We start from the raw sequence: 11,867 nt of genomic DNA on the forward strand, positions 1-11,867 counted from the left end.
TGATTTGTGTGATTTTTAATGGTATTTTTTTTAGGTAAAAATGTAATAGAGAGATGTGTTTTTTTTAATGGTATTGTATTAAATATTCATAATGTATTTGCTGCACTCCATAAATATTATTCTGCACTTGTACTAATGTATTTTCATATAGCTCTTAATTTAGAAAAAAAGAATTTATAAAAAAAAATTGAAAAATAAATTTTAAGTGAAATAATTAAATATAAAATCATATCATAGTGTGCAAATTTTTCATTTGCATTTATATAATTCAATAGTTATACTCTTAGCAGCCTAACTTTTACGACTCGACCAACTGTCAGGCTACCCCAAGTTCCATCCGAGATCCTTTGCATAGCGTACATGCTCGGCCGATCGCCACGTAACCCACATTTAAATATGAAAAATGATACTATATCTTTTGAATTTGTTCCTTCAATTTAGTCACTTTCGTATTTTATTTTATTTTTTAATATTTTTTTATTTAATAGTTAAGGAAGTTTAAAATATTATGTGTTTTGTGTTTTAATTTTTTTTTTTTTTTAGGATTTGAAAAGTTGAATTGTTTATAATATTTTATGCGAGGATTTAAAAAATCTGTAATGATAATATGAAATGATATGAGAATTTTATGTCTCATTCAACCCCTCAAACCTGTCTATATTAATTTTTTTAAAATGTTAAACATATTTAAAAAATGTTTGAAATAAATTTTTTTTTTAAAAAATACAATTTACACTAAAGACATGCCAACTAGCCAAACATGGGTGGCATAGTAGCATTATCCTTTAAATATATCATGTGTTTTCCATTAAATTCTACATTTTTTTTTTTTCCTTTAGGACCATTCCATTAAATTTAAGATATACAAATCTCACACATCTTTTTATAAAATAACTCCCTTAAGGCGGGGAGAGTTTCAGCTCCTCTCCCCTCCTCCATCTCAGCCTATAACCTTTGTCTTTCCAATTTATTTTTTTTATTTAGTCTATTTTCCTTTTTGTTTTTTTTTTCTATCAAAGCATGAAGAAGCGCCATTTTGAGGTTTTTCAGTGGCCAGCGACCACCACAAGTCCCACCGTGGGGTTTCTAAGCCGTCAATATTTCAGACTACATAATATTTCTCTAAAAGGAGCACTGCGTGACTGACACACACGAGTCAAAGTGTGCGCGTGACCTCCACGCACCACCACATAGAGGGCTCTGATGTCGCCATACGCGGGATTTCTGGAGTCAGCAATCTAGATAGCTTCAAAATCGACGGTCTTGCACACTCCCAGCGTGGCATGTGTCCTTCACGTGCCAATACAGCCTCTTTGCTCAATGTTTTTTTCGGTCTTTAGTGTATTTCTAGTTTCTATTTTGTTGTAGTTTTGTTTTCTAGTATTTTCTGTTCTGTTGTTTGTGTTAGGTAAAAATATAAAAAAATAAGTTATTGGACTTGTTGTCCATAACAAGATAATCCATTTCCTCTTTTGGAGGATGAGGGATGTTATCCCGCTCCATCTTTAGAGGATAGTGGGTGGTTTTTCCCTCTCCTCATTTGGAGGATGGCTCATTTGGAGATTAGGTGATGGCTATCTCTGTTTTTTACAGAGTGTTTTATTTTCAGATAAACTTGGATTGAAATTTTAGAAAGTTTGTCATTAGAAAATTTATAGAAGTTAAGATAATGTTCATCACAAAGAAATTTGTGTTCAGAAAAACTTCAAATAGATGAGCAGTTTGACTTGTAATCTGTCTTTTTTCTTGTATTTATTAATCATAACTGTAATTTCAATTTCATTGAATGAAATAAAATTTATTTTTGATAATGAAATAAAGTCTATTTCTGATAAAAATAACTCCCCCAAGGCTTGATGAAAAAAATTCTACCTTGGTGCAACCATTGCATCTCTTCCCTTTTAAGTTTTGACAATTTTACACAAATAAGTTTATTAGATAACCAATCTCACATAAAAAAGTCAAGAAGTGTATATTGTCCATAATTGTTTAAGTGGACCCTTTTTGTCATCATTAAATTAGCTTTTGGTCTTATGTAGTTTTTTTCCTATTGTATTTAATCTGAATAATATTATAATTTGATATTATATTATTTCTCTTTTAAAATTTATAATAATTTGAACGAAATATATTTAATGAAAAATTTACGTTTGGTTAGGTAGCTAGCTACACAGTACATAAATTATGTACTATTTAAAACCTTTTAATATAATTTATTGTTATACATTACTTAGAAAACCCAAAGTTTAGTCTATTTTTAACGTATAATTATCTATATTTTTATAATTCATATATAACTTGTTTCCAAAGTTTAGCATCTTTCTTTTAATTGTAACATATGACAAGGCGACACATAAAATTTTATTGAAATAATGAATTTTTGATTTTTTTTTTCTTTCTTATATTTTTACTCGCTTTATTTATATATTGTATTACTTTGTTGGTAGTGTTCCTACAAAATTTTAATTGATCTATACTTCGTTTGGTTCCTTAACTCCTCTCAACTCATCTCAACTCATCATTACAACTTTTTCAAATCTTAACACAAAATATAATAAACATTTCAATTTTTTCAAATCCCAAAATAATAATAATATTAAAAAATAATATTCTAACAATATTTTATCATCACAACTCAACTCAACTCAACTCACTTCAACATCCAAACACAACTTAAAAATATTTTGTCCATCCAAACTTATAATTATGGCTTTGTCCATTTCCACGACTATAAGTTTAACAATATATTTTATAAGAAGAAATGATTTATACAGTCTCACGAGATGCAAACTATGCATATTTCATTTTGAAAAAAAAAAAGGTAAATGTGAGATTTATATAAAAAATATACTGTTTAATATCAGATTCTATTATTTTTTAAAGAGAATGCATGAAACTTGTGCACCATATAATTTTATATTGTATTAATCTTCTATGGTAAAACTCAAATATTTGATATTATTTATAATTTGAAAAGAGATCAATACGATTATATTGATGTTTAATATCCATTTCATCTATGTTACTACTCGGAAAGTGTTTAAATTTTCAATTGAGTGGCCTAAGCACGAAAAATATGAGATTTGATATTATTTTCTGGTCTAAGAATAGGGCACATGAAATTAATTAGTAGGACAAACAAATTCGATCCAATTTTAATCTTGAATTGGACACGACACGACACGACGTGAGGAACGATTTTAGAAATGAGTTATTCTGGGCACCAGCCCATAGCCGCACTCGTGTTGTGATTTTTTTTTTTTTTTCACCCAATATATTTAGTGTGCAGCGGCTGTTATGCACAGTAGAATGCTATTTATATTTTCTCTTTATAAATTTTGCCACCAAAAATTAAAAGGAAAAGGATTATAAAAAAAAAAAAGAAAAAAAAGAAAAAAGGGGAACTGTGATTTGGAAATTAATTGAAAATGAGGTCTTTTGGAATGTGTAGTGGAAGTGAATTTGAGCCGCCCGATTACTGAAAATTGGTCTCTAAGTCAATTAGTAGGACAAAAACTTCATCGCAACCGTCCGTTGCATTCAGCATGCTCCAAAAAACACAATTACTATTGCACAGTAATATCACCCCCCTCCCCTCTCTCTCTCTCTCGCTCTCTCTTCGCTGTGACTTTGCATCCATTTCACACACTCATCTGAACCATCTGTGATGAGCCTCATCTCTCGTTCTCTCTCTTTCTGTCTCTGCCTCTTGGCCTAGATCGCTGACCTGAAGGGATAAACGTCCATGGCGAGTCGATTCGGAGCCAACCCGGTTCGGGAGGTAGCCATCTCGACCTCAAACTCAGAATGAGCCTCAGTTGATCATCCAGTTCGATCCGCTCGGACCCAGGTGTTAAACTTTCTTCTCCACCTTTCCGTTTTGACACTATATCTCTCTTTCCACTCGTAAACCCCTATATTTTCATCCACAAAAGTGTTCGCTCAAGACCCAAGATTTCATTCACCATTTTGATGACCTAAACCTAGTTTAAGGTCCTAATTCCTGCGTTTCTGCTTGAGTTGTTAGTCTGGGTACATGGAATTCGTGTTCAATTTAGGTGTTTTGATTTGGGTTTCTTCAGTTTTGTGGCAAAGTTAAGGTTTTTAAGTTTACTATTTTTTTTTTCTTAAAAAAAACCTAGTTAGAATTCGTGTGTCGAATTGATAGTATTCTTCAATTGGAAAATAAAGCTTTTTTTTGAAAAAAAAAAAAAAAAAAACTGGGCTAGTTGAATTTGTGATAAAGCTAGTGTTTCTAATCTGGGTCTGTTCAATTTGTGATGGGCGAGGAGACATCTGATACAATGAATCTTGACTTGAACCTGGGTCCCATTCCCGAGCCTCAGCCAGGCTCGGTACCGACTGACCCTGTGAATTTGGATGATTGGATTGAAGATCCTTCTGATAGACTTAGGGAAGCTATTAGGCTTAGAGCTCGGCAGCGGTGGAGGAGATGGCGGCAGTTTCAAATTCCACCAGAAGCTCAGAACATCTCTTTGGAATTGAACCAATTGATGGTAAATTCTGGAGATCAGAGTACATTGCAGACGGGTGAGGGTAGAGCCCCTGCTGATGAAAGAATGAACGAGGTTCCCAAGACATGCGAAAATAACAATGGGATTATTGAGGATGAGACAGCGGAGAAAAATGATGATATCGAAAAGGGTAGTGGCAATGATGGGAGTTTTTTCGACTGTAATATTTGTTTGGACTTGGCTAGGGACCCTGTTGTGACTTGTTGTGGCCATTTGTTTTGTTGGCCATGTCTCTACCGATGGTTGCATGTTCATTCAGAAGCGAAGGAATGTCCAGTGTGTAAGGGAGAGGTGACAATTAAAAGTGTGACCCCAGTTTATGGTCGCGGGAACAATATCCGTGAGCCCGAGGAGGACTCAAGTCTAAAGATCCCTCTTAGGCCTCATGCACGGCGGGTTGAAAGTTTTAGGCAAACTCTTCAGAGAACTGCATTTTTACCGGTGGAGGAGATGATCCGTCGCCTTGGAGGTAGGTTTGATTTGAGCCGGGACTTTGTACAGCCACAGGAGCCTGATGGTGCACATGAAACAGTAGACGTTGAATCGAATTTTGACCTCTCGTGCTCGCAGAGAGCAAAATCTGGTGCCTCCTGATGATGTGGATTTAACACAAAGTGACATGAGCAGCCCTGAGACATGCCTATGTTCTCTCTCTTTTTCTTTTTCTTTTTCTTTTTCATTTTCTTTTTCTTCCCCATGAAGCGTTTCATTAATTAGAAATCAGAGCAACGTATGCTAACAGGGACTCTCAATTAACATCTAATTACAACTAGTCACAAACAAAAATAAATTTATAAATTAACGTAATTAAATGTGATATATTAGATTATAAAATTATTTTTATTGAGTCTAACATATCATATGAAATCAAATCTAACTTATAAATTATTTTTGTAACTGTAATATTTTTCTTTTCAAAATTGAACTGCGATATTTTATAACAATCTGATTGGCAAACTGTGGTATTGTTGGAGAGTATGGTAAGTTTGTCAGCTACCTTCCATTGTTCTAGATTAACCTGTGGAGATAGCCATGCACTTCCTCTTCTTCGTAATTTTTGGTAGGAATGTTCGATTGAACAGTGACTAAGAGCACTCATTCACAGTTGTACCAATACATGGGATCCACATGCCAAGATTCTGATAATCTACTATGGTTGGGTCAAATTTGAGAGATACAAAGATGTTAAATTTGACCATGTCGCCGTCGAAGTGACAAAAATGTGACATCTCACAAAGACAACGGACGATTATTAATTTTTATTTTTTATTTTATATCCAGGGATCAATTGATTATAAGTTGCCTGGGATTCACCTTGAGGCAGTAATTTAACCTCAATTGAGTTAGAAAAGAAAAAAAAAAAAAATTAATAGCTGGCTTTACCCCAAGGTTCGGCTTTTTGTTTCTGTATTGTCGTTGAATTTTATTCAGCATGTAGAAATCTGCGGAAGCATCTTATGTACTGCAGAGTAAAACCCAAATGTGCTGAATATTAGTGATGATTTGTGTGATTTTTAATGGTATTTTTTTTAGGTAAAAATGTAATAGAGAGATGTGTTTTTTTTAATGGTATTGTATTAAATATTCATAATGTATTTGTTGCACTCTATAAATATTGTTCTGCCCTTGTACTAATATATTTTTATATAGCTCTTAATTTAGAAAAAAAAAAAAATTATAGAAAAAAATTGAAAAATAAATTTTAAGTGAAATAATTAAATATAAAATCATATCATAGTGTGCAAATTTTTCATTTGCATTTATATAATTCAATAGTTATACTCTTAGCAGCCTAACTTTTACAGCCTTATACGACTCGACCAACTGTCAGGCTACCCCAAGTTCCATCCGAGATCCTTTGCATAGCGTACATGCTCGACCGATCGCCACGTAACCCACATTTAAATATGAAAAATGATACTATATCTTTTGAGTTTGTTCCTTCAATTTAGTCGCTTTCGTATTTTATTTTATTTTTTAATATTTTTTTATTTAATAATTAAGAAAGTTTAAAATATTATGTGTTTTGTGTTTTAATTTTTTTATTTTTAGGATTTGAAAAGTTGAATTGAGATTTGAAAATTTTGAATTATTTATTATATTTTATATGAGGATTTGAAAAATGTGTAATGATAATATGAGATGATATGAGAATTTTATGTCTTATCCAACCCCTCAAACCAGCCCATATTGGTTTTTTTAAAATGTTAAACATATTTAAAAAATGTTTGTAATAAAAATTAAAAAAAAAATACAATTTACACTAGAGACACGCCAACTAGCCAAACATGGGTGGCATAGTAGCATTACCATTTAAGCATTTCCATTTAAATATATCATGCGTTTTCCATTAAATTCTACATTTTTTTTTTTCCTTTATGATCATTCCATTAAATTTAAGATGTACAAATTTCGCGCATCTTTTTATAAAATAACTCCCTTAAGGCGGGGAGAGCTTCAGCTCCTCCCCCCTCCTCCCTTCCAGCCTAGAATCTTTGTCTTTCGAGTTTGTTTTCTTGTTTAGTCTATTTTCCTTTTTTGTTTTTTGGATCAAAGCATGAAAAAGCGCCATTTTGAGGTTTTCAGTGACCAGTGACCAGTGACCAGTGACCACCACAAGCCCCACCGTGGGGTTCCTAAGCCGTCAATATTTCAGACTACAGAATATTTCGTCAAAAGGAGCACTGCGTGACCGACACATGCGAGTCAAAATGTGCGCGTGACCTCCACGCACCACCACACAGAAGGCTCTGATGTCGCCATACTCGGGATTTATGGAGTTAGCAATCTAAGTAGTTTCAAAATCGACGGTCTTGCACACTCCCAACGTGGCGTGTGTCCTTCATGCTCCAATATAGCCTCCTTGCTCAATGTTTTTTTTCGGTCTTTAATATATTTATAGTTTCTATTTTGTTGTAGTTTTATTTTCAGTATTTTCTGTTCTGTTGTTTGTGTTAGGTAAAAATATAAAGAAATATGTTATTGGACTTGTTGTCCATAACAAGATAATCCCTTTCCTCCTTTGGAGGATGGAGGATGTTATCCCGCTCCTTCTTTAGAGGATGGTGGGTGGTTTTTTCCTCTCCTCATTTGGAGGATGGCTCATTTGGAGATTGGGTGATAGTTATCTCTGTTTTTTACTGAATGTTTTATTTTCAGATAAACTTTGATTGAAATCTTAGAAAGTTTGTCATTAGAGGATTTATAAAAGTCAAGATAATGTTCATCACAAAGAAATTTGTGTTCGGAAAAACTTCAAATAAATGAGCAATTTGACTTGTAATCTATGTTTTTTCCTGTATTTATCAATCATAACTGTAATTTTGATTTCATTGAATTAAAATTTATTTTTGATAATGAAATAAAGTCTATTTCTGATAAAAATAACTCCCCCAAGGCTTGATGAAAAAAATTCTACCTTGGTGCAACCATTGCATCTCTTCCTTTTTAACTTTTGACAATTTTACTCATATAAGTTTATTAGATAACCAATCTCCCATAAAAAAAGTCAAGAAGTGTATGTTGTCCATAATTGTTTAAGTGGACCCTTTTTGTCATTATTAAATTAGCTTTTGGTCTTAAGTAGTTTTTTTTCCTATTGTATTTAATCTGAATAATATTATAATTTGATATTATATTATTTCTCTTTTAAAATTTATAATAATTTGAACGAAATATATTTAATGACAAATTTACGTTTGGCTAGGTAGCTAGCTACACAGTATATAAATTATGTACTATTTAGAACCTTTTAATATAATTTTGTATAATTATCTATAGTTTTATAATTCATATATAACTTGTTTCCAAAGTTTAGCGTCTTTCTTTTAATTGTAACATATGACAAGGCTACACATAAAATTTTATTGAAATAATGAAATTTTGATTTTTTTTTTTCTTTCTTATGTTTTTACTCGCTTTATTTATATATTGTATTACTTTGTTGATAGCGTTCCTACAAAATTTTAATTGATCTATTTATTGTAGACTATAAATAGTTTGTCCATCCAAACTTATAATTCTGGCTTAGTCCATTTCCACAACTATAAGTTTAACAATATATTTTATAAGAGGAAATGATTTATACAATCTCACGGGATGCAAACTATGCATATTGAGAAAAAAGAGAGTAAATTTGTCACATAAAAAGAATGCACAGAACTTGTATACCATATAACTTTATATAATATTAATTTTCTATGGTAAAACTCAAATATTTGATATTATTTATAATTTGAAAAGAGATCAATACGATTATATTGATGTTTAATATCTATTTCATCTATGTTACTACTCGGAAAGTGTTTAAATTTTCAATTGAGTGGCCTAAGCACGAAAAATATGAGATTTGATATTATTTTCTGGTCTAAGAATAGGGCACATGAAATTAATTAGTAGGACAAACAAATTCGATCCAATTTTAATCTTGAATTGGACACGACACGACACGAGGAACGGTTTTAGAAATTTTGCCACCAAAAATTAAAAGGAAAAGGATTATAAAAAAAAAAAAAAAGAAAAGGAAAAGGGAACTGTGATTTGGAAATTAATTGAAAATGAGGTCTTTTGGAATGTGTAGTGGAAGTGAATTTGAGCCGCCCGATTACTGCAAATTGGTCTCTAAGTCAATTAGTAGGACAAAACCTTCATCGCAACCGTTCGTTGCATTCAGCATACTCCAAAAAATACAATTACTATTGCACAGTAATATTACCCCCCTCCCCTCTCTCTCTCTCTCTCTCTCTCTTCGTTGTGACTTTGCATCCATTTCACACACTCATCTGAACCTTCTGTGATGAGCCTCATCTCTCGTTCTCTCTCTTTCTGTCTCTGCCTCTTGGCCTAGATCGCTGACCTGAAGGGAGAAACGTCCATGGCGAGTCGATTCGGAGCCAACCCGGTTCGGGAGGTAGCCATCTCGACCTCAAACTCAGAATGAGTCTCAGTTGATCATCCAGTTCGATCCGCGCGGACCCAGGTGTTAAACTTTCTTCTCCACCTTTCCGTTTTGACACTATATCTCTCTTTCCACTCGTAAACCCCTATATTTTTATCCACAAAAGTGTTCGCTCAAGACCCAAGATTTCATTCACCATTTTGATGACCTAAACCTAGTTTAAGGTCCTAATTCCTGCGTTTCTGCTTGAGTTGTTAGTCTGGGTACATGGAATTCGTGTTCAATTTAGGTGTTTTGATTTGGGTTTCTTCAGTTTTGTGGCAAAGTTAAGGTTTTTAAGTTTACTATTTTTTTTTCTTAAAAAAAACCTAGTTAGAATTTGTGTGTCGAATTTATAGTATTCTTCAATTGGAAAATAAAGCTTTTTTTTAAAAAAAAAAAATCTGGGCTAGTTGAATTTGTGATAAAGCTAGTGTTTCTAATCTGGGTCTGTTCAATTTGTGATGGGCGAGGAGACATCTGATACAATGAATCTTGACTTGAACCTGGGTCCCATTCCCGAGCCTCAGCCAGGCTCGGTACCGACTGACCCTGTGAATTTGGATGATTGGATTGAAGATCCTTCTGATAGACTTAGGGAAGCTATTAGGCTTAGAGCTCGGCAGCGGTGGAGGAGATGGCGGCAGTTTCAAATTCCACCAGAAGCTCAGAACATCTCTTTGGAATTGAACCAATTGATGGTAAATTCTGGAGATCAGAGTACATTGCAGACGGGTGAGGGTAGTGCCCCCGCTGATGAAAGAATGAACGAGGTTCCCAAGACATGCGAAAATAACAATGGGATTATTGAGGATGAGACAGCGGAGAAAAATGATGATATCGAAAAGGGTAGTGGCAATGATGGGAGTTTTTTCGACTGTAATATTTGTTTGGACTTGGCTAGGGACCCTGTTGTGACTTGTTGTGGCCATTTGTTTTGTTGGCCATGTCTCTACCGATGGTTGCATGTTCATTCAGAAGCGAAGGAATGTCCGGTGTGTAAGGGAGAGGTGACAATTAAAAGTGTGACCCCAGTTTATGGTCGCGGGAACAATATCCGTGAGCCGGAGGAGGACTCAAGTCTAAAGATCCCTCCTAGGCCTCATGCACGGCGGGTTGAAAGTTTTAGGCAAACTCTTCAGAGAACTGCATTTTTACCGGTGGAGGAGATGATCCGTCGCCTTGGAGGTAGGTTTGATTTGAGCCGGGACTTTGTACAGCCACAGGAGCCTGATGGTGCACATGAAACAGTAGACAGAACTTCTCTGTTGAATCGAATTTTGACCTCTCGTGCTCGCAGAGAGCAAAATCTGGTGCCTCCCGATGATGTTGTGGATTTAACACAAAGTGACATGAGCAGCCCTGAGATTGGAGATAATCGCCGGGTGCAGTCCCGTGTGCAGTCCCTTTTACTTCGCCGATCACATTCTCATAGAACATCACTTCATTCTCTTTCGTCGGCCTTGAGTTCTGCGGAAAGGTTAGTTGATGCATTTTTCCGTAACCAACATGTTGGTAGAAATCAAGAGCAGCCCCAACCAGTTGATGATAGAGATTCTTTCTCAAGCATTGCCGCCGATATAAATTCAGAAAGTCAAATGGACAATGCCATGGAAATTGATTCTATGGTGTCCCTTTCAACTTCATCTTCTCGGAGAAGAAACGATGCTTCAAGGGGTTCAGATGTGGACAGTGGAGATTCTCGTGCACATAGAAGAAGACGGCTGAATTGAAAACGGGTTCTATCTTTCGTTCAAATATCATGCTGTCATAAACACCTGGTATATGCAAGTGCTCCTTGCCTTAATATTGCTTTAACTCATCGATATATTCACCTCTAGTACCTTGTTGAACTGTCATGGAAGTTTTATAAAACTTTTGCAGCGTTTGCTGCTTTCAATTTGTATGGAATATCTGGCTTGAAGTTTTTATCTTTCTCCTTTCAACTGGCCTGTGCTTTCACACCCTTTATTTCCCCTTTTTGACATTTAAGTCAAGAAACTTGTATTGACATTATTTATAAAAAAAAATGGAATAAACGTACTACGTAGCCTCTAACTACAAAGAATCCGTATCTTGCATCTAAACCTACAAAAAATTAGCATTCTGCACCTTTTAAGATTCGACCATTTCGTATCTGAATGGCCAAAATTAAACGAGGGTGTAATGACCAATCAATTTATTGGTATGTAGTTGTGTTTAAACGTCTCCTTTTCTTTTCTCCAAATAATTCTATACCAGCGCTAGCTTTTTCTAGACTACATTTCTTTCTTATTGGTGATTTATTTTTGACCGATCAAGGGCTTGATCAATTGGAATCAGAAGTTCAGAACTAATCTCAAAAGACGAACTGGGTTCTTTTGTGAATTTGTCTGGGTTTATGCCCAATTGTTTAC

The 11,867-nt window shown here is 34.2% G+C and overlaps 1 protein-coding gene across 4 annotated transcripts; it reads left to right on the top strand.

The window, feature by feature from the left end:
* The first annotated feature begins 3,586 nt into the window (after positions 1-3,586).
* Positions 3,587-11,417, top strand: LOC108985414. 4 transcript variants are annotated; one of them, XM_018957704.2, is made up of 3 exons: positions 3,590-3,850; positions 4,293-5,058; positions 10,714-11,417. In XM_018957704.2, the coding sequence occupies exons 2-3, from the start codon at positions 4,305-4,307 to the stop codon at positions 11,202-11,204; spliced, it is 1,245 nt and encodes a 414-aa protein (XP_018813249.2). In that variant the 5' UTR covers positions 3,590-3,850; positions 4,293-4,304; the 3' UTR covers positions 11,205-11,417. The 4 variants fall into 4 exon arrangements, with proteins under 4 accessions (XP_035545274.1, XP_018813249.2, XP_035545275.1 ...); XM_035689381.1 differs by having other exon boundaries at positions 3,587-5,058; XM_035689382.1 differs by lacking the exons at positions 3,590-3,850; positions 4,293-5,058 and adding an exon at positions 9,237-9,513 and having other exon boundaries at positions 9,948-11,417.
* The last annotated feature ends 450 nt before the right edge of the window (positions 11,418-11,867 follow it).

The sequence above is a fragment of the Juglans regia genome, chromosome 4, assembly GCF_001411555.2.
Source record: "Juglans regia cultivar Chandler chromosome 4, Walnut 2.0, whole genome shotgun sequence".
Lineage (NCBI taxonomy): Eukaryota > Viridiplantae > Streptophyta > Magnoliopsida > Fagales > Juglandaceae > Juglans > Juglans regia.